The 22,514-nt window shown below is 41.2% G+C and overlaps 1 protein-coding gene across 1 annotated transcript; it reads left to right on the forward strand.

Annotated features, from left to right (window-relative positions):
* The first annotated feature begins 4,923 nt into the window (after positions 1-4,923).
* On the forward strand, positions 4,924-18,661 carry LOC110468312 (leucine-zipper-like transcriptional regulator 1 homolog). The gene is made up of 8 exons (XM_021526135.3): positions 4,924-4,976; positions 12,203-12,464; positions 13,189-13,268; positions 14,051-14,129; positions 15,633-15,679; positions 16,452-16,572; positions 17,470-17,656; positions 17,995-18,661. Exons 2-8 carry the CDS (start codon positions 12,302-12,304, stop codon positions 18,659-18,661), a joined length of 1,344 nt encoding a protein of 447 aa, XP_021381810.2. The 5' UTR covers positions 4,924-4,976; positions 12,203-12,301.
* The last annotated feature ends 3,853 nt before the right edge of the window (positions 18,662-22,514 follow it).

Raw genomic sequence — 22,514 nt, forward strand, 5'->3', positions numbered from 1 at the left:
TCCTTCTTCCAGTTATGCCAAGTAAATCACAAGAGCTGGCTGTGATAAAACACTCTGAGCACTCCCTTCCCTGGCTGAAACCAGATATGCTACCAGCCCCAAAATAGAAAACACCTCAGCTTAAATTGGTTACCAGCTCTCGTGATATTTTGGTGAAAGTGAAGGTAGAGAAGATGACTTTACTGAAGAAGTTGTTGGACTTGTTATTTCTAATGTTTAGAGTATTGTGCACTCCAGGGTTGGGGAACTGAAGCTCTTAATGGGAAAGTGATGCCACCATCAGTACAAACAGAAAAGGAGCAGAAGCACAAATTAAAGCAAAATTTTTCCCTGATGTTCAAATGCACTTGCAGTAATTTCCTGATGTTCCCCCCATTGATACACAACAAGTATAGAGAACATTAAATCAAATGGATTATCTTTCCTAAAGAGTTATTGTGAATGGGATTCTAGTCAGCTAGAGAGCTGAAAAAATCATCACTTTTTAACAATGCAGATTTAGTCCAAAATTGATTCCTTTTCAAAAAATCTACATACTTTCTGACAAAAATGTTGAATTTTACAGAATGATTATTCTATTTGAAAAAAAAATAACCCATTATTCAAATATTTAAAAATAAAAACAGAATATTCGGGATTGTAAATTATTGAAACACCCTCCAAACATTTTAAATACATAGACTGGAAACATTAAAACAGTCTTCAAATGTTGACTTTCAGAACTAAGATAACTTCTTGTTTTAAGCTAGCCATAGTAAAAATTACTTTAAAGAATAATGTGTATAATATAGCAGTCTTAAGGGTAAAACCACTGGCTTGTAACAAGGCATTAAAGGTTGATTATTAGAATTTAGTGTAGATTGTAATAACACAAAAGTGATACTGGGTGAGCTTGCTCTTCCTTGGCCAGAGCTTCTATTTTTGCTCCTTGTATTTATGTCTCATAAATTGTTCAAAACTTTATCGATTGAATTAACAGTCAAATATCACTTCTCAGCATCTGGTTCATATTCTTGTCCCAGCTATGCTGGTGCAACTCCAAATTAAACTAAAGGTCTTACTCAGAGTAACTCTATGATGGCATTTGGAAGAAGTAGAAGTCTTTAAAAAAGTCTGTGTTTGCAGCCAAATAAAATCACAGGTGGTTACAGCCTCTGTGGCACAAGATTGCCATCCAGTGGTAATTCCCAAACCTGTATTCACTGAAGCCATTCCAGGAGAGTTGACCAGCAGCCAGTGCTGCTTATATCTACCAACCTGTTAGCTGCAAATCAGCTTTCCATATTGAAATAGTTTAGACAATGAATGTAGATTTTTGCTTCCTTAAGAGGAGGAACATACTGAAGGAGGAGGCCCCTGGCACAGCTATATTCAGAGGTACTACCACCACCCTAACGCTGCCTCTCAGCTACTTTCCAGCCCCCTCTCCTGGCATGGCATTAGTCAGATCTGAGAGGAACACATCAGTACTCATTTAAGCATCCTTGTACAGAGCTCCACTGCCTGCTCTGGAGTGCCCTGTGCAGGGGATGGAGCTGTGACTGTGAGCTTTGAGCTGATTTATGTGAATACTTACACACCCAGACATCAATATGGCTGCTGGTATCTCTGATCTGCAAAGAACAGGCCCTGAACTCAGACCTTCCACTTCCAGGATAAATGCTGTACCTGCTCTAGTAGATCACAGAAATGTCTTTTAGAGGGAACAGGTACAACTCCAGTTGTCAAGACTCGGTCTGATTGGCATCCTTTAGAGAGGTTTGAGGATTACCTCTTGAACTGAACCTCTCTGGGGAACTGAATGAAGCAACACAAAGCTTTTAGTTCCTGATTGAGCTGAGATATGAAAGAGTGCCAAGCTGCTCAGCCCTGTTGAACTGGTGCAGATCTAGGCACACAGAGAGGCTCTATACAGCAGAATATAGCTTCTGTATAAACAGGAAATGTGGTTTGGGAATCTAGGCGTGATGCAAGGTCAGACACAGCTCACTGGGGTTTTTCCACCAACTCTGTTTTAGATTTAGGAACTCAAATTCTGCTCTAAATACTTGTTTTTTGGACTTGGCCTGTAAAATCCCATGTATTTCATGCCAGTTTTACTGATCTACCTTATTCTCTGTTTCACCCTCCCCCCATCTGTAATGTTTTCCTTTGTACTTAACTGTATCTCTTGCAATGCAGTGGTGTAGGAATGATTATAAATGATTCATGGATTTGTTTGGCCTGATTTCTCACAGATTAAATAATTTCATCCATTGTTTCCATTAGCATTACAGGCATCTTACTTCTAAACAGGAATTGGGTTATCTGGGCTGTGGAGGCACCATTGCCGTTAATACTGTTAATACTTGCATGGCAGAGCTCATCCCAATGAGCAGCCCTTTCTGCCAGGTCTCTTTAGGACAAACAATACTTTTCTTTCTAGGAAAAATTAAATATTGATGCATCTTTTGCAGTAACATGTGAAATGAGATGCTGAAGGTTCAGGCTGCTCCTAAGAGCAAAACAACAGTGGAGTTTCTCTGTACAACTCCTGAAAGAGATCAGTGGGTTGCACATAACACTGAGACATTCACGTTACTTTTATGATCATTTACTTCTACTTCACATTTCACTCTGTTTGAGAATGAAAAAGTATACACCAAATTAGTACAAATAAACTATTTTACCTAGAACTGGTCTAGCCAAAGTACTCATATTCAAAATTGTATTAAATATTAACAGGTGTGGAAAAGAAAATACACACAAACATTTTGCATTGAAGAATAAAGACTCAAATGCTGAAAATGAGACTCATTCTCCAGGACTAAAATTCATGTAAATTGACTTATGAATTTAGTGTGGTACAATTGCTTTGAGACACAGAAAGTGAGAGACTGGTATATCAGCTCTCTGTATGCTTTGCAGCAATATTATGGATATGTGGTTGAATGAAACAATGAGTAATTTATGTGTCTTAATTCCACAGCAGTTAAGATAAGAACAAAAAAAAAAAGTATCCTCAGACATTTTCAAAGCAGTTTGATTAATTTTCTACTTATGAAACCCATGCTGCAATCCACAATTCATTCACAATTTTTAAAAAATCAGAAAAAAATGTAAGAAGAAAAAATAGTCAGAAAAATAACTCCTCCCTTAAAAAAAAAAAAAAAAAAAAAAGCAGAACCCAAATGCTTATTATCAGAAACAGAGATATTACTTGGTATCAAAGGGATCAATACAGTTTCCTTGCATTTCTTCAATAAAACAGAACAAATATTTTGCTAGCCTTTTCTTAGGTAAGCTGCTTTCTCCTAGATAAAATTTTACTGCTGGCTCCTGTACACAGGGAAAGGAAATTATCTTCTTGGAATGCAAGTGGTCTGTCAGTGCACAAGGCTGCAGCGGGCAGTTGCAGCAACAGGATTAATGACTTGCTGGCAAGAGAAGCTTGGAGCAAAGGTGGGATACGGCCACAATCACAATTTACATTTTCTACCACCTTTGCTGGGGGCTTTCTACTCAGGAAAAAAAAAAAAAAATTGATTGGGGGTGTCTAAATTTAGTGAAACCATACTGTTCATATTTGATCAGACTGGAAATGAAAAGACAACTGGCAAAATCTCACCCCTCCAGGGTGCAGACCTCAAAGGAAGAGCCAAAGACAAGTGCAGATCAGCCACCTCCTGTTTCTAGTGTGGACAATACAACGACGGAAATAATTAGCTAATCTTTCACTTAAATAAAGAGTTTTGGGGGAAAGGCTAAAAATAAACACTGATTCATTCCTTGTCAGGGAAGTTTCTTCTGTCAATTATCACATTGTTACTGCTGTTTTTAATCTAGTCAGATGGTGAGATTGGCAATCCTTTCTGCAGGGGCTTCTGGGTGTTATTTTGTGGAGAATCTTACTTGAAGGACTGATTACTGCTTTTATGGGAGCCAGTGGGAGTTTGGCCACAGTCCTTCACGCATGTTAATTTGAGGGACTTCCAAATGTTAGCTAATGATCTCAGAGTTCTTTTTATGAAATATGTGTGGGTTTGGGTTTTGTTGTTGGGTTGTTGGTGTTTTTTTTAATTCCTAGGAGAACACAATTAAGGCTGGAGAAATTTCTGGACTAGCCTCTCAATTACACCCGAGTTCTAGAATGACAAAATTCAGGAGCACGCATCACTACTACAGTCAGATATGTTATACATAATATATTAAAATCAAATGTATTCACGTTATTTATCTAGTCCAAACCACATGCTTTGCATTGCTATGGACTGGGTCTATCTGTTGGCCTTCACTTGCAGCTACCCAAGTCTCTCTTTTTTTAGGAACAATACTAGGAGGAAAGCTTTAGCCTCCGCCTCAAAGCAGGGAAATATGTCAGCATGGAAAATAGATGCACGTGTGGGTGGGGGAGTTTAATTCCTGTTTTCTGAAGCCTTATGTAGCTGTAAACGAGAAACAGGCAAAAATGCGAGCCGGTGGCAGCCGAACGGAAAGCCAAGGACACAAGTCCAAGCAAGCGCTGGGGCTGCGGCTCACTGAAAAGCGTGCAAAGGGAGCTTTGGGCTAAACCCTGACTTGAAAGGGCTTGAAACGGAGAACGCCAACAAACACCGCTCTCCGTCCGCCCCCTTCCCACCGCCGCTACCACAGAAAAAAACCGAAAAGTTATAGGGATGTTTGTTTCTGGCTGCGTTCAGGCCAGAAACGAGATTTTGCACTTTCCCCATGACTGAGAGGGCAAATAACGACTACGAGACGTTCCTCCCGCCAGGAACGCAGCCCGCAGCACCCCGCGCATCCTCGGCTCAGCCCCTCGCCCCGGCGCCGCTCCGGCCGTGCCCGGCGCGCAGGGACCCGGCCGGACCCGGCCCCCGCCCGCTCGGCCCCAGCGGTCCCACCCGCGGGGCGGCCCCGCGCAGGCTCCGGGCGGCGGCCGCGCTCCGCCCGCCCCGGGCTCGCCGCCGGCTCCGCCGCCCGCGGCAGGGGCGGGGAGGGTAAGGCCGGGGAGGGCGGGGGCGCCGGCTGCTGCCCCTGGAGGCGGGGGAGGCTGCTCGGGCTCCCGGCCGTGCGGGCTGCGGCCGGGCATCTCCCGCTGCCCCGCTGGGCTCCGTGCCTGGGCCGGGGGTCTGGGCCGGGCCCGAGGGGCGGCAGCGGGCGCGGCCAGGCTTGGTGCACCGCTGCCACACGCCGGCTCGCCAGAGTGTTTTCCCTTTTCTTTCCCTTGCCCCCGTCTCGGCGGGGACAAGCCCAGCCGTGGTGCGGGTCAGAGGAGGGGCGCTGAGGCCTGCCCGCCAGCGGGGGCACCTGCACAGGCAGAGCCGAGCTCCGGCGGAGAGGGGCTGAGGGAAGGCGCTGAGGGCTGGCAGCGCTCATGCCCGCCCAGAGCCCGGGAGCCCCTCACAGCCGGGCCGTGCACACCCGTGCTGCTGGACAGCGGGGCTGCGTGCAGCTCTGCACACAGTCGCTTTCACCCAAAAGGTACGAAAAGAAACAAAGCGCATGAAAGGAAGGAAGGGCCGTCTGCGCTCAGCAGCCAGGAGACCGCTGGGGACAGGGACCTGCCGCTTCCGCGATGCTGCCGGGAGGTCTGTGGTAGGAATTGCCAGAGCTCTTGCTGCCTGCTTCCAGTTTAGGAGATTCACCACCCTCCTTTTGCTCATTCCCTTTTCCACAGTCAAAGAGCATAAAGCACAAAATGCCTTCTGTCGAGCAAAAGACAAACAAAGAAATGCAACCATCCAAAACCCAAGCCAAAGTGCATCTGGCTTGGGATGAATACTGGACCATGTCGGCTGGGAGTGGGAATTTTTCAGAAGGCTGGACTCCAGTCCAAAACGGACCCTGTCATTTGGAGTCTGAATATGAAAACAGCTTGCAAAACATTTTTTCAGGCTTCTGACAAAAGAGTTGGTCCTTCTTTTGCTCTGGTATCTAGGCTACATTGTGCAGGCTCATGCATATCACTGGTTTTATTCACATGAGTAATTCCATTTGAATTTGGAGCGACAACGTGTATGTCTAAAGTTACTCATATGCTTTCTGTCTCTTTTATATACTGCAATGATGTGGGTTTGGTTTATTTTTTTCATTTGATGGTGCAGCCCAGTAACTGTTGGCATCAAGGTTATAGTGAACCATCACAGTTGTTATTACTGTTTGTCAGCTGGCACCTTTGTTTTCCTTGCCAGACTGAAATGTAGCTATTCCTCTCTATGCAATCTATTTCAACTATGCAATTATATCATGGTTTTATGCAACCTTCTTTCACCTGATGGTGTAAATTCATCTCCCTATAAAAGATCTTTTTGTACTCAGTTTTTATTCCAGTCATGAATGACAGTCATTCCAGTTGTGCCATCTTAGTTTTTCCCACACAGGTCTCTCATGACTTCTCCCATACAGAATAATCTAAATTCATGCTGATTCTAACAGGATATCTGGTTTTAGTGTCTGCCAGCTGGAGCTTTTTATTTTTCTGATTGCCAAATGCCCTCTCTTTCCTCCTTTATATTTCTTCAAGCTACAGTTTCTGCTATTCTCATAACCTTGTATGTCTTCTCTATCTCATTGCTTCATGTTTGTCTAAGGGCAAAATGTCACAGGGACAAGAAAAGCACAATGTCTATCTTCCATGAAGTGTGGCATTAAGTTTTAAGTGCGACTGAGTGTTTTATTAGATGTTTCTTTTCCTGAGTCAGGGGATATAAATAACAACCAAGTAAAATTCAATGCTGACTTTTTGTTTTTAATGGAAGATAATAGTTTTTCACTGCTATACTCTCAGCTGTCAGGCATATACTCCAGTACCTTAATTTGTGCCTGAGGAGAGTAGTCAGGCTGAGCAGCCACTGACTCCTTTGTCAACCAGAGTCTTTTTTCCTAACCTAGAAAATTTTGTGAATTAGTGTGAGTAGAGTCTCCCTTAGGAAATAAAGTATTTTGAAGTTACTTCAGCAGCAGGTCACAAGCTGTCAAAAAGATGCATTCAGTCAACCTAAGGGCAGATTTATTACACTCAATCTCCAGGGAACCTGACTACCGTATCTTGAAAAAAATCCAGCTAGTTAATTTTTGTGAAATCCCCAAATGATTCCTTCTAGGAACTCTGAGAACTGCTATTTCTGGGGGAAGGGTGATGACCTGTGCATTGAAACGACCTACTCCAGTGGTGACAGTACAAATTACTTCCAAGGAAAGGCTAAAAGGCCAAATAAATCTTAAGACTGCCCTGAGAACATGGTGGGAATTTCTCACTTCTTTTCTCATAAAGTCTGAGGACAAGAAACTGTATTTCCTCCCTCTGTCATACCTAGAAGATGCAAAATCACCTGTTTGTCTCAGGTAATTGCTGAAAAGCTGCCCTGCTGCAGCAACAATTCACAGCCAGGGTGTCCATTCCATTTAGGTGCTGAGACCACAACAGAGACTGAGTTCTGCCTATGGGTAGAGTCACCAACAGGACCCTAAATAAGATTTGAAAAGCAGATTAGGTTCCTGAAGTAAATATCCTATTATATTAAGGACCACAAATAAATAAAACCCATCCACACATTGATTATGAGCATAAACTTTTGATCAGACATGGCTGCTACCCTGGATTTATATATTCATAAATGCTATACTTGTGCCACCCATGGATGTGTATTTAGGGAAGCTCTTTCTCAGAAACTTCATTCAAGACTGAGATGCAGTTAAATGATTAATTGCAAATGTAAATTGTAATTAAGAGATTACCTTGGGAGATCTACTAATCAAAACTATATAGTCTAACTTTTATTGTATAAAAAAGCCCATTCTTAAAAAAATACCTATCAAATAACTAACAAACAAAAGACAGCCAAAAAAAAAAAATCTCCAGCAAATGAGATTTTAATTTACTAAGGAAACTAACGTGGTAAATATGTATTCACTTTCATCTTACCATAAAACATATTTAAATACAGTAGAAAAGGCCATTTCCTGATTCATATGCTAGAAATATATATAAAATGTAACAACCCCATAAATATTTAAATTACTGAATTTCTTCTTCACAGATACTTCCTCCTCCACCATATTTAGGAAATAGATGAAATATTTACTTTATTATTCTAAAAACCAAGTTTGTATTTTTGTTTTTGTTTACTTTAAAATAAGATATAAACCTAGCATATAGGAAATATGACTGCATATATTTATATTTAATAAGTTAATTTATTACTACTTAAGAGTTCTCTTTGTAACAGAGATGAAATAGTGCTATAAAACACTAATGACTGAAGGATTTTAATTTCTGGGTGAAAGCTTCTAGAAAAAACAAAAGACAATATATTAATAATGTCAATTTGCAAATTTTAATTTTGGAATGATACACAAACATAAATTTATTATGAACTTCTAAAATTAAAGCTTTAATATTAATGTAATCTGAATTAAAGGAAAGCAATATCTTGCCTGCAGAGCTCCAGAAACAGGCAGTGAGCTTTTCTCTGGGAGAGATTGATGATGTTCTTGTCTGTTGTGCAGTGATGGTGCCAATGCCCTCGGTGCTGTGGCACTGCTCTCTCCAGAAGGAGCAGTTACATACAGAAACTGTAATATATGCTGTTTCAGAAGAGTTGCCCCCTTTAAAATACCTGTTCATGTCAAAAAGCATTTTGGAGCACTGGGATACAGCAGTGATCGTGTTTAGAAATACTGCCCTAATCTTGTTAAAATTCAACTAAGAGTATTCAAATAAAAGTCTCCCAGTTTGTCTGTCAGGTTTTAGTATGTCTGCTCTAAGCTTTATTCAGACAACAGGGTTGTTATTGTTTTACTTGAAAGTACCTGTCTTTCTTCTGAACCCTGAAATCAGGATGGAACTGTATCTTCTGCTTTGATTTGTCATTTTACAAACCCTCTTTCTGTCCTTCAGCTTCTGCTGTAAGAAGCAATACCTCTTTCTGTTCCCTTCCTTTTGTCTTGACTCCTGCACTTGTAAGCTCAGTCGTGGTAATTGCATGTCTTACAACACGTGGCAAAGCCAGGCCCTTATTTCAGTCAAGAATGCCTATAATACAGAGCTGTCACAGACACCCAACAGTCCTAGAGCCATTCATATTTTCAGGTTGAAACTCTGAAGCTGAGCATCACTGAAAATTACTTCCTGTATTCTGAAAAAACAAAAACAAAAAAAAACCAAAAAAACAAACAAACAAAAAAAAAAGCCCACCACAGAAACAGTTCAGGTTATCTTAAGTTTCGGAAAAAATAAAATCACAAATCAGAGGATACTAAATTATCACACATAGTAAAGCATTGCAAGTAAACGTGATATACTGAAAAAAGCCATTATTCTAAACAAGTTGGGTTTGTTTCTAAAACTTTGTAAGGGCCTTGCAAGTCTCCAGAGTTTCCTCATTCATGCAGGCAATCCCATTAGAACCAGACTTACAATAAAACCACCTCTAGAGCCAAGGTTTCTAGGATAAGTACAAATGGGAAGATCCGTTATTATTTTTGAAAAGCAGTAAAACATCAAGTTGCCTAGTGAGAAAATGCAGTGTTCTGCCTGGAAAGGTTCAAGGCTTGAGTTCAGAAAACTGGGTCATTAACAAAAAAGCCCCAGAACAGAACAAGATTTCCTACTTGGGCCCCTCCCCATATGAGTGGTTTCATATCTCATTACATTCCACAAAGCTTGATCATTTTAAAAATGAAACTTTTCTGAGTGTATTGAAAACAGATGGAACTTAATCAAGAGGCCGAGATAGAAAAAAGCTTTAATGAAGATCTCTTTAAGCAATACTTTAAATAAATAAATCATTTGTACAAGAAACCACATCTATCAAAAATATAAATAATTATATAATGAACATATAAACTACATTTCCTGAAATAATTCCTGTCTTGCTACATTTCCTGAATTATTTGTATTATGAAAGAGTAGTGGGGCGCCATTAATTGATACACACTCAGTGCTATAATTACTGCGTTAATTGCAGCTCTCCAGGCCCTCAACTCAGCTCCTCCAGGCCTTTAACAATTGGGATTGATTGCACAGGAGTTATTTTTAGAATGGAATGGCAGAAGACTTTGGAGAGCAGCAGACATTTTTGTGTGTGCTACAGCTGTTTTGGGGAAAAAAAAAAGTTGAATAAAAATGTTCAGAGTTATCTTACTGGATTTTTTTTTTTGTGAAGTCAGAGCTTCCTGTTGGATAACTGATATTGTATCAAGTTGAAACTGAGGTCAGTGGTGCAGGACACAGAGGACAAAGCTTGTTACGTTCTCAGAAGAGGAGCAGCTTTTCTTTGGAAATGAGACTGCTAAGGTTGACAGTAGATGAACTCTGGTGGGTTGGATGCTGTAGACAGGCAATCTGGGAGTGAAGTTTGCAATTTAAAATACCAATGATGAAAGGCAAGATTCATTATCGACTTGGTGGCTTTTTTCCTCCAACTGTGGGGTGGAACAGTTAACTGATTGTTAGGGATTGTAGGTCGGCTTCCAGGAATGTTTCAGCTGAGAGTAAATGGCCAAGAGCCACAGGGGCCAGCTGATGCTGGAAAGGTGTGACTGGGAGGTGACACCCATTCAGTTCATCCCTGCTTGACCTTTTGTTATCCCATCCTGCTCGCCTGCCTTGCAAGAGTTCAGCTGGGCTAGATAACAACTGGACAGGACTTTGTGGCTAATCTGTTATATGAAATCAGGGCTGTCATCATCTCTGAATGTTTGTACAACAGGAGGCAAGGCTTGGAGGAAGATAAACAAGCTGAAATATGTAGGAAGAAGAATAACCAGCTTTATCAGCGAGAAAAAAAACACAAACAGCAAGGGGACAAGCCTGTTTTACCTTTGTAAAGTATTAGTTACCTATCACCCTTTTCAGAGTTAATGACATCAATGGCAGTAATACCTTGGCACTGTTACACTGCAGTGCATCAGCAAATTTGAAGTGTTGTTCTAAGGAAGTGACTGTCCCCATTTAGTTTTGGAAGTGAATGATTTGGCTGTGGTTGCTCAGAAGCTTGGCAGAGTTAGGGAGATAATCCCTGTTTCATGCCTTCAGCTGCTTTTCCCTTTTCAACAGGATGCCAAAAAGCATTATGGACTTACATGCCTGTAATGTATCATTACTTCATATCTGCTAATTCCATGGGACATGAGAAATACACCCTTAGTAAGTGCCACCCATTTTTGCATTCCTTCAGAGGAAATATACACAGAATATACTTCAGTTTCTACAGTAATAGTTTATAATACTGGTTTACATAAAAAAAAAAAACCAATAAAATGGAAGAGTTAATCTTGCCTGAATATCCTGCAAGAGATTATCTAATATCTCTTTGTCACTGAATATATTCCAGTCTTAAAAAGGGTAAATTTTAGAGATTAATGGATGATAAATTAAGTTAGGTACAATAATTTCATATTAATATGAAATATAACTAGCTTTTTTATCGAGCTTGTTTTACTGTAATCTTTGTTCTTCCTCAAGTTAAGTGCAGCTTGCCCTGGATTTACACATTACCATTAAGTAAATGACTCTTCCTTATTGATTTCTGTCCTGGGTTCTCAATGCAGCTGGAATCTGGCTCCCACTGAAGTCTTGGAACTGGGAGATTTTGTCACTTCATTAGGTGATGTGCCACCTCAGACACATTATCAACACAAATTCCAAATCTGGTCTAATTCTGGGGCGGGTTTTGGGTGTGCTTTGTAAAATAATCTGTGTTTTGAAGAGGATTAATAGAAGAATGTTTTTCTGATATTTACGTCTTCACAGAACACAGTGACATCTTGTGGCATGGGAAGGGCTGGTGTCTTTTTTTTCCAGATGCATCCTCATTTTAGCAGGTTTATAGATAAAAGTCTAAACAAATTCTGGACAACTGCTAATGCATTACTTCCATCTGTAATATTCACTCTTTCCAAAGGTTTTTTTTAGTACAGGTTTGTCTAAAGTACTCTTTTAAAAAGACCGAGCTTTGGTATTGTAAATGTAGTGTATTGGAGCTTCACTGATTGCAGTTCACCGATATTCCTTGGAAAACTTTCAGCTCCAGGAATGCTCCTGTCCCAGCCTCACTGGTACAAGAATCTGAGTCAGCATTTCAGGTGCTTTACTCAAGTTAGTGTGTTATCACAAATGGACAGTTATCCAATGTTGCTTTTGAGGGGATTGAAAAGAAAACACAGTAACATTTTATCATAAATTGGAGACTTCCTTTTTTCCTTTTTTGTCTTTTTGCAGCTCAAACAGGGTTTAGCCCTGTCCCTGATATTTTGGGACCCTCCTCTGACATGGCAGCCCTTTTCAAGCTGATCCTTGGATAAGATCCTGGTTATCAGCATGAAGGGAAGAGCTGCCTGCGGTGCGCGGGAAGCGGCCGAGGCGCAGCAGGCGCGTCCCTGTGACCGATACAAGCACGCCTGTGCTGTTTGCAGAGGCTTTGTTTATCTCTACGGAGGGCACGGCAGCACCACGCTGAGGGACTTCTGGAGGTACCACACAGGTGAGCTGGCCCCTTCTCTTGTAGGTCAGGATTAAAGCGATTCTACATCCAGTCATCGTGAAATTGAGGATGCTCTGTACTTAACAGATTATCCTCATTAAAAGTCTTTCTGTCACAGGGCTGGGTAAACTGCTTTTGTTCATTGGGCATATGGTGGGTGTTTTCTCCTCTTGCAAGCGTCCCACAAAATTTTGGTTTCAGTTCAGTTCCTTTCGGTTTTGTTTTTTTTTTTCCTTGACCAAAAATACAGTCATTTAAAATATCCTGGTTCTAGCAAGGGATATCAGTGAACTTTCCCGACTTTCTTAACACAGCAATAGTTCATGCATATAAAAGTGCACAAAGGGAACATGTAAATACAATACCTTGTCGGTTTCTAGTGTCAATACACTATAAAATATAAGACTTTGTATTTTTTGATTGATGTATGGCTTTCCCTGTTCAGTTGTTACTGGAATAAAACAGAATTGTCCTGGGGTTCGTGCTCATGGAATTGTCCAGATTTGACATAGGCAACAATTAAAATACAAGTAATAACAATTATTATATTTAAATAATAATATTTAAATTTGCTAAATAGAAAAATGCATGTATTTAATTTTTAACAGAGGAAAGATTACAAAATGTTTCATTTTAAGCAGCACAGCCACATTCAAAGCCCACCTTTTCCCTGCTGTTTATGTGTGGAGTACACTACTGTCTTAACTTTAGCTTTGGTTTATAGTGAAAAATGAATGGGAAATGTTGGATTGCTCAAGAGATGGTCCAGAAGAACTGGAAGAACATTCAATGGTGGCTTATAAGGTAGTAGACCAGAATTATATTGTCCATATCCTGACATTTTATTTCCTACTATACAATGCAATAAAATGCCACAGGTTATTATGTACTGTAACACTATGCCCAGAAAGCATTTTGCATTGTTGCAGTTCTGGATGTAGCTGTACCAATGTTTGGAAATCTTTCTGAACAGAGTGACAGTAATTCAGCCCTGCAGCAGCCCCCTGGTTTTCTCAGTCAGTGCTCAGTAAGTAACAGTAATACCAGATAAAGACCCTGGCAGCACTTCCCCTGACTTATCCGTGCAGTTGTAACAGTTGCTCTGAATTCATTTGCATGATCAGCTACAGCATAAAAACATTCACTGCAGAACTCGCGTAGAAGAGGGACGGGGGAGTAAAGCAAAGTAAGAATTACAGCCCTGCCTGTGAGAGGAAGACAGAATTTAGGATATCAAGAGCTACCACACAGTGAAACACTTCTCTAAACATGCATAATCCAATATACCTGAGCAATGCCTCAAGAGAGCTCCAGATTTCCAGCGCTGAAGCTGCCCCAGGCTAACAAGGAACAGTTCTGAAATACTGTCCCCATTAAACAGCAGAATGTTCTTCAGGGCTTCCCACTGCAGGAGAATAAACAGAGAATAATTAAAAGTTGGTGGCTTTTTGGGACTAATTGTTAAAAGATCATCATACTGTTAACTATATTTTGCTGATAGCAACTTTTCATTTAAGAATTGTTTTTAAAATTATTTTCATGCTGTGTACCTCCCTGTAAGTGACAAATACTTGTGCATTTTGCAGGGCAGCCTGTATATTTTTGGTGGGATGGTGGATTCTGCTTTCACACAAGCAAAAACTCCTCTCTGGATATATGACATTGGTATGATACACAATAGCTGGTCTTTTCCATGGGACATTCCAAGTTCATAGGCAGTAATAAATAATGAGAACCAAACAGTTTTCTGCTGCTTGTAACAGAGCCTTCCCTAAACTTTACAACAAGTAATGTGTGTAAAACTGTGTGCATATTTTCCTCTCAAAATTAGGCTGTTAAGCTATCAGAGATGCTGCTCTTATTTCAATTAATGAGGATTTTATGGGAAAATTTTATGTATTTTTAGGTCCCAGAATTTCCATTCCTCCTTCTCTCCTCCTTAAGTTTGCTATTTGATCATAAGACCTGATAATTCATGCATTATTTAGTTTTTATTTTTTATGCCACGTATGTTTTAGAAACTAAGCTCTTATGGAAGAAAATAGAGTAGTAAAGTATATCTCATTTGTACTTTTACTGAAGAAGCACATAAGCTAGAGCAAAAAAAAATCAAATGTTCAATAAGGTGGGAAATTAACATCAACATTTTATTACATGGATTTTTTTTTCTTCTAAGAACAGACATTTAGGATCCCTTAAGTGTATATTCTAATAAAAACAGTGGAGCATTTGAATTTAATAGCAATGTCGTACACCGTGAATTTGCCCTTTGGAAATCCTGCATACAGTAGTAGCTATTATTTTTATGTCAGACTGGGAGGAGAGAGAGAGGAGCTCAGTTCTTTTGGAGCCAGTAAATCTTGTGTCCAGACCAAGATTTAAGTTTACTGACTTCTTTTGCTACTTCACCATGTAACTTTAAATCAGTGGGGTTTTTTCAATCCTTTGTTTCTGTTTTCCACCAGTTGTCTGAGATAACCTGCTGGAGGAAAGAAACCCTTGGAACATATTTTAAAGGAGAAAGCATCTTATTACTCACATTACTTACCAGTGGAAATTGGAAATTAGTTATTCAACATTGGTAGTGTGTCTAGCTGTTCCATAGTTATTATTTTAAATCTTTTGGCAATAATAGCCTTAAGTAATGCAAGCCTGCACTGATTTCTCATTGTACTTCTGTGGTGGGTTTTCTGATATTTCCTCTCCTTCACGGTTATCCCAGATCTGTGATTGCTGGCTGTTATTTGAGGGCTATTTAAGGGAACTATGAAAAAGAACAAGAAAGAATAAGTCTGCCATAATAAGGTGTATGTGCTAAGCTGAAGGATTCATACATCCATAGGGAAATCTGGGATTCCTACAAGTTCAGAAAATGATGAAAATCACACGTTACTTCTGCATTATGAAATTAGCTTTAGGAAACAGGAATACAGTGTGGTACCTGTGTAATTCTGTATCAGATAAAGACAGAGGAAAAGGGTTCAAACTGTGTCTCCTGCAAGTCTCTCGGTGCTGCTGTCTTAGCGGGATTTCTTCAGCCTTGTCAGTAGAAAACACCAGGACGAGACTTCCTTGAAAATGAGCTGTGTAGTTTGAACAATTACTGTGGGAGGAGTGTCCTCTTGTGGTGCGGGATCTAAACTGCGCTTTATTAACTCAATCCCCCAGATTCCGCAAGATGGACAGAGAGCTGCAACGAACCAGCAGAGACGGAGGTAAGGAGCCAGGAAGTGGGGAATGTGTGAATCAAATGCCTGTTGCTTTGTTGATTAAACAGATTGCTTTGAAATATGTTCCCCCAAACAGTTCCAATCTCATCTCTTCAGAGACATGTGGCTGTACTTTATTTCTTTGCACTTTCAATAACTTAAGGCTTTTTCCTTCTTCAAAACAGTGTTTAAAAATACTGCTCTTAAATTTTAAGTCCTATATAAGAAGTTAAGTCCTCTCCTCTGCTGCTGCTTCTGTTTTGCTGAAATACTTACCAAGAAAACTAATTTTAAGTGGAATATTGCAACCATACGTGAAGCCTGTGCTTTTAAAAGTAGGGTTGTGAAAACAGATTGGCAGCCACGCTAATACGTTTTGGAACGTGAAGTGCTGCAGCATTTTTCAATTCTTCAGTGTGAACACGTGGACTCACCAAGTTACTGCCACTTCTAATTGAAACCTGAGTGGAAGCATTTATGGCTTGGTCTATTGAGATTGATTTTGTATCACTACACATTAAGAGCCACTAATTTTTTGCTACTGAAACTTCATCATCACAATGCTTCTGTACCCTGAAATTACATCAAAATGTTTTTTTTTTTTTTTAAGATGTGACACACTTACCACTCTGGTTGCCTTTGCTTGATAAAGGAGTCACGGGAAAGTTTGGGACTGCAGGCTCATTTGTGGGGGGAAAAAAAAAAGGTATATTTCCAAGACAGACATTGCTACTGATATGACTCAATAGGTTTTTGTCTTATTTTTGAACTGTTCTAGAGCTCTGCACCAGCTAACAGAAAAGGACACAGTGCAGTCGTGTACCATTCCAGTATGTACATCTATGGGGGATACTTTGGCATCAAAGGCATTTCTCAGGAGTTTTGGGAATTCCATTTTGGTAAGTTAAAAAAGCAGGATAAGGTTTTGATCTGGTGTAAAACAACAATTGTAGAAGGAGAGCTTGCTCTGCTAAGAAAATTCTTGTCAGTAGAAATGCTCTAAGTTCATTTCGGCTTCTTTTCAACAACATTTAGCGATAAATTCTGTCAGTTCAGTAAATTGCTTGCTGAAATTAGACTATTCCACTGGAATATATTTTACAGTGTTTGCCAGTTTTACAGCTGAAAATCAGGGAGAATGTTTGTTTACTACTCACTAAAATTCTTCAAGGACTACTAAAAGCTTTCAGATCCAGCAGGGATCCAGATTTCAGCCTATTAATGCCATCTTTTGATCTCAAGTCTCCAACTGACCACAGGGAGTCAAACCTGACAGGAGAGTTTATTAGCATATTCATTACCAGTCTGACTATTGCAAACAAGATGATTCCCAGAGATTTCCTAAATGTATAACTTGTTATCTGATGGCTATTCTGTCACTATTTTGAAACAAATTATGGGTTTATCTCATCCTTCCTTCCCTCACAGGGAGAATAAGCAGAGACATTAGTGAATTAAAGTTTTTGTTGACTGATTTTTTCGCTCTAACAGCCAGGAAATTATCTTTCTGTGTCAGAGTCAATGAACTGACAAAGCTGAAGGAAAAACTGCTCTGTAAATAAAATTTCCATGGCATCTGTCACACAGCATCTGACATTTTCATTAAAAGTTTATTTCAAAACTGATTTTTTTAAATGCACTTTTTCAGTGTCAGAATTTAAACTGTTAACTCATTAACAGCTTAGTGCAGAAACTCCTATTCTCCAACTGAATAGTTACCTCCTCCAGGAAGTAAATCCTCTCTCAAATAGTCAGGGTAAATTTGATCCACCTATAAATGAGTGTTTTTGTTCCAGGTACAAGGAAGTGGCTGTGTGTCTCCAGCTCCTGTCACAGCAGTGGTCCCGGAGCGCGGCACGGCCACTCGGCAGTGGTTTATCACACAGCCATGTACCTCTTTGGGGGGCTGATGGGGCTCACTGAACAGAGGGACTTGTGGAGGTGGGATTTTGGAAGTAGCAGCTGGTCCAGCATCAGAACAAGGTAAACTATTCTATTTGTTACACTGAAAGAGCAGAGAAAGAGAATTAATCTTACTCTTTGACACTGTGTGCGGGTGGAGAGGGAGATGATGCCCTCTTGGTAATTGTAGGGATTGTTCAGATCAGGATGCAGTGCTGCTGCCATCCCTGGGCCTCCAGTTGGCTTTGCTCGGGAGAGCTGTTGGCAAGGCGTTGATGCAGCTGTCAGCAGTGTAATTTTGATGTCCCAATGCAGCTGTTCAGCAGTCATCCTTCTGAGTCAAAAGGAAAACAGAAGCTAAAATCAGTGCTAAGTTTCTTTTTGGTCTCCCCTTAACTGCTGGTTTCTCTTGCCTTCAGCCAAGGACCTCCTCCAGTGGTAGGTCACGCTTCAATAGTCTGCAAAGACTCTATGCTGATTTTTGGTGGAGGGATTTCAAATTCCAGCCCTAATGATGACCTCTGGAAGTATCATTTCCATACGCAGACATGGAAGAAGCTTAGTAGTACTACAAAGGGAAACTTTTCTCCTAAAATGTATCACTGCATCTTAGGAATTGGTACAGATTTCCAAACTACCTCAGATTTCACTGATACATTCCCCAGCCACTGCAAGAGTGAGCAGAAGGACCGTGCCCAGCTGGTGCCCATCCCGAGGCACTCCGGCTTTTGCAGCTTCTTCCGCCCACAGCCCACAGAGCGGAGCAACGCCATTGAAATGAAAACCTTCAGCCTGCCCCTGGAGCCAGCAGAATTCCCTGCCTTCCAGACCACTTCAGAGGCAGGACTAGGCCCAAAGAGAGACAGGAGCTGTTTGTCCAAGGACAAGTCTCTCCATCTGTTGGCCTGTTCGGGAGAAGCTTTTGCTTCTGCTCAGGCTGTGGGTGAAGAGGAGAGACCTGACTGTGGGTGTGTGGCCACGGGGGGTGAGATCAGCAGTACCAACACACTGCTGCTCATTGGGGGCAAACCTTTGTCCAGCTTCTCCGAGATCTCCTTCAGGGAAATGGAGTTTGATTGCTTGTGATTGCTTTGCTTGCAAAGTGAAGGAATAAATTTCCACCACAGTGGCAGTAGGTGGAAAACCAACTGCTTGCAACTGTCTTCAGCTTCCTATCAGAACGCTGGGGAAAAAAATAATTAAACCTTCTCATACTTGCTGCGAACAGATTTTTTACAATGTTAACAAAACCCAACATATATTTAAGTCACAACTTGTATGTAAGTTGTGATTTCTGAGAGGAGCTTTTTGCTGCTCTTTTTGTTACTTTTCTCCTGGTCACTTCATACCCTTTCAAATTGGCAATGGCCAATGCTGCCTTGAAAATCAGAACTGCCTTAACCCATACTGGCTCCACAAGATGCCATTTCAGGGGCAAAGCTTGCTTGTTTTGCACTGGCATAAGAGAGAAATACAGTCACATTTGAGGGATTCAATTAGTCTTAACAGACTTAATGTTCTCTAAGATTTTAAAGATTTTATATTCTTGAATTCTCTTTGCGCAATATATTTGCAACATGAGATGGTCTACAACAAAGTAACCCAACAGACAATTCAGCAGCTCAATTCTAGAAGATATTCAAGGCTTGTGTATAACCTTGAGGAAGTGAAACAATGAGTGCTCCTTGGAAATCATCAGCAAGGACCACAGCTTCAAGGACATTATACCTGTAAGAACACAGGATGTGCCAAATGAGTCTTAGCTTTAATGACTGAACACAGAATCAAAATGGTTTGATTTCCTACAGTGGGCTGGGGAAGGAACAGGAAGAGGAGGGCTTGACAGAGTGGCACAAAGCATGGGCTGTTTCAACTGGTAAGTCATGTTTTAGCCCTAAAGAGATTTCTGCTTTTCCAACCCCATCTCTCTTTTATCACCCTGTGTAGTATTTGTTACTCATTTCCCCTCTGTAGTAGTAAATTCTGAGTTCATATATGATTTTTCTTCACTGAAAAGGTGCTTGTTTTGCAAGGTAATATTGTCCAGCGTTCAAAGCATTTATTTCTACAGAAGTTACTAAATTCTGGCCTTCTGACAGAATATTAGCTGTCTGTAAGAGCTGCTGGTATCTGAAATTACCTGAAAGTGTAAGTTAATGCTTCCAAATATTTAAAAAGTTCACTTTTCAAAATAATTGGAAGTATTAACTTCCAGAAAGTTCACTTTTCAAAAGTTTCATAGAATAGTGACTTTCAAGTAATTTACAGATTTCATCATCTCTTCACAGTTAACTGTCACGTGAATTCAATAGGAAAATTATAGATGGATTTGCAAAAGCTACTTAAGAGTTATTTGGACCACCCATGACCCTCTCACCTGGAAACAGACAGGATTGTACACCGCCGTGTGAATAAAGCCTGCTCCATTTCCTATCACTGTGCGCTCATGTTCACCTTTATGAGTCTAAAATATGTGTTTGCATTTTCTAACTGAACAAAGAACTTACCTTTTTGACCAAGGAACACGATTCTGCATTTCCCTGCACTTCAGCCAGCTTTGAGGGCTGCCCTTTGAATTTCTCCAAGAAGAAGAATAATTTCCCAGTTTGAGGAGGTTTGGTTGGAAGGGACATCAATACAGTGACTGAGCTGAGCATGTACTCAGCACTGCAGTCTTAGATCAGCAGCTTGTTTTCCTCGTGCTGACTGACATGTCTGTTTTGGCTTTATCCTGAGAGCTGCTGTAACATACAGCCTTTTATCTAGGATTGACAAGGGAAGGAAATTTAACTGGAAAGGGCAACAATAAACCAGTGATGCTTCCAAGTCACGCGAAGGCCTCCTGGCAGGTAGCGGTATCCTGGGGATGTGCAAGAGCCCCAGGAAAATGCCATCCAGCCTCTGCCATTCCTTTCTTCCTGCCCCCTCAAACTCTCTTCCCTTTGGCAGCTCCCCGAAGGGTTTAACATTTACCCAGAGCCAACACAGGTGGGACACAAGCCAGCCCAAAGGCAATGGCTTGGTACGGGCAGCAAAAAGTGCTTGGAGTGAGCCCATCTTCCCTGTTCTCTCCCCTGGGCTCTGCCCGTGGGCCAGGTCAGATGGGGGCACCAGCACTGGCAGCACCACACCCACTCTGCCAAACCTCTCGAGCTGTTCCCTGCCCCTGTACAGGACATGCAGGGAGCAGGGGCTGGGAAAGGCCTGGCTGGAGGGATGGGGGCTCAGGCCTGGCTCGCAGGAGGCTGAGCCACAGTTGGCCCCAGCAATGCTGTGCAAGGGGAGAGAGCCCTGATCCTGAAGTGGGGCTCTGTGCTACAGCAGTTCTGCTAAAGCCACTGGAGGCTCTTTCTTCCCCTTGTGGGCCATTCCCAGATCTTCAAAAAACAAAGGTGAGCTCAAGGTGGAAGGGAGGGGTGTTGGGAATTGAAGTGACTGCATCCCACAAATGCCCACAGGAGTGCCTGACATCTCAGTCCACTCTGGGCATGCACAACCCATATTTCAGGCATCCTCCAGTGTCCAGACCTAGGGACACAATCATTGCTCACACCACTGTGACACTTCCTGGGTCATATTCCCTTTCAAACCTTAGCCAGTGCTATCAGCTACACCCAAAAGGGTTCTCAGAGCACCTCACTCTTTTCTCACTGCAGGCACCTTTTCAGAGAGAAAGAAAAGGGCCTTTGTGGATGTGCTTATATTTCTCCGTAACTGTAGCAATTAATAAGAATTCAAGCCAGGCCCAAGTGACTAAAAGCTGCTGCCATCTGAAAGCTCGGTGGTGGCCTGCATGAAATAATGAATGGAATTACTCCAGCTAGTGGCAAATATTTAGAAACAAAACAAAACACACCATTTTTGGCTGGGACTGAAGGGGCTGCCACTGAAGCTGGCTGTTTAGAATACCTCTGAAGAGCAGGGAACCTTGCACATATCTGATATGCTGAGAAATTCAGTCGACAGGAAAAAAGCAAAAGGATGCAGCATTCTTGGCAACCTCATCTACGACATAAGAAGTGCTGTTTTATCATAAATTGCATATAGGGAACAAATTGATCAGCGCTAAACATCTCAACAAACTCACTGTTTTAACTGACATTTGGTTTCTGAACATTAAAATGTATGAATAGCAGAAATATTTTCTTCTAAAATGCAGGTATTCAAAGAAGGGTTTTTCAGTTAATAATAAAGAAACCTAAATGTTTGTTTTGAGTTGTAAGTGGATTTGAAGAACAATTCAGTGATTTATCAGTGGGATCACAGTTTGACCTACACAACAAATTATGCCACAGAGAAATTATCTCCTATGAGCTTAGTCATTAGGATGGAGTAATTTCTCTTCCTTTTGATACTTTCCAATTTTTGAGAAACAAAGATGTTCAAATAATTTAGTTGCCTTTTGCTGCCATCTTTAGCATTTAGTCGATGTCAGGGCTTGGGAGTTCCCTTTGAACAGTCACTAGGTGCTGCTGCACTTGAGGACACAGCTCAGTCCCTTGCTGCAGACAAGTGAGGGTGCTCGGTTAACTGGCCTGCACTGGAACCACACCGGGCAGCTCAGCTCCCCTTCTGGGCACACACCTCGGCACTAGTTCTCAAAGGTACTGGACACCTGACAGTCCTCCTGGACAATCCCAGCTCTGTTGGAAAAAAGGCATTTAGTTCTGAAACATCCACCTGCAAGCTTTGGTGCTAACCTAAGTTAAGCTTTAACTGACAACAGGCTAATTTTGGAGCAGCAACCCGGTGTTCCAAGCCCCAGCTGACCCACCTCTGAGTGCTGTGCCAGTGTAACACAGGGGGCTTAAAGATGACTCTGGGAGAGTTTTGCACTGACATCGTGTATTTCAGACAAAACTACAGTATAAACATTCCAAGACTGGGTTGAGTGGACTACAGATCTACTTGTTCCCATGTACAGTTTCAATACAGATCT

Source organism: Lonchura striata, chromosome 8 (assembly GCF_046129695.1).
Source record: "Lonchura striata isolate bLonStr1 chromosome 8, bLonStr1.mat, whole genome shotgun sequence".
Lineage (NCBI taxonomy): Eukaryota > Metazoa > Chordata > Aves > Passeriformes > Estrildidae > Lonchura > Lonchura striata.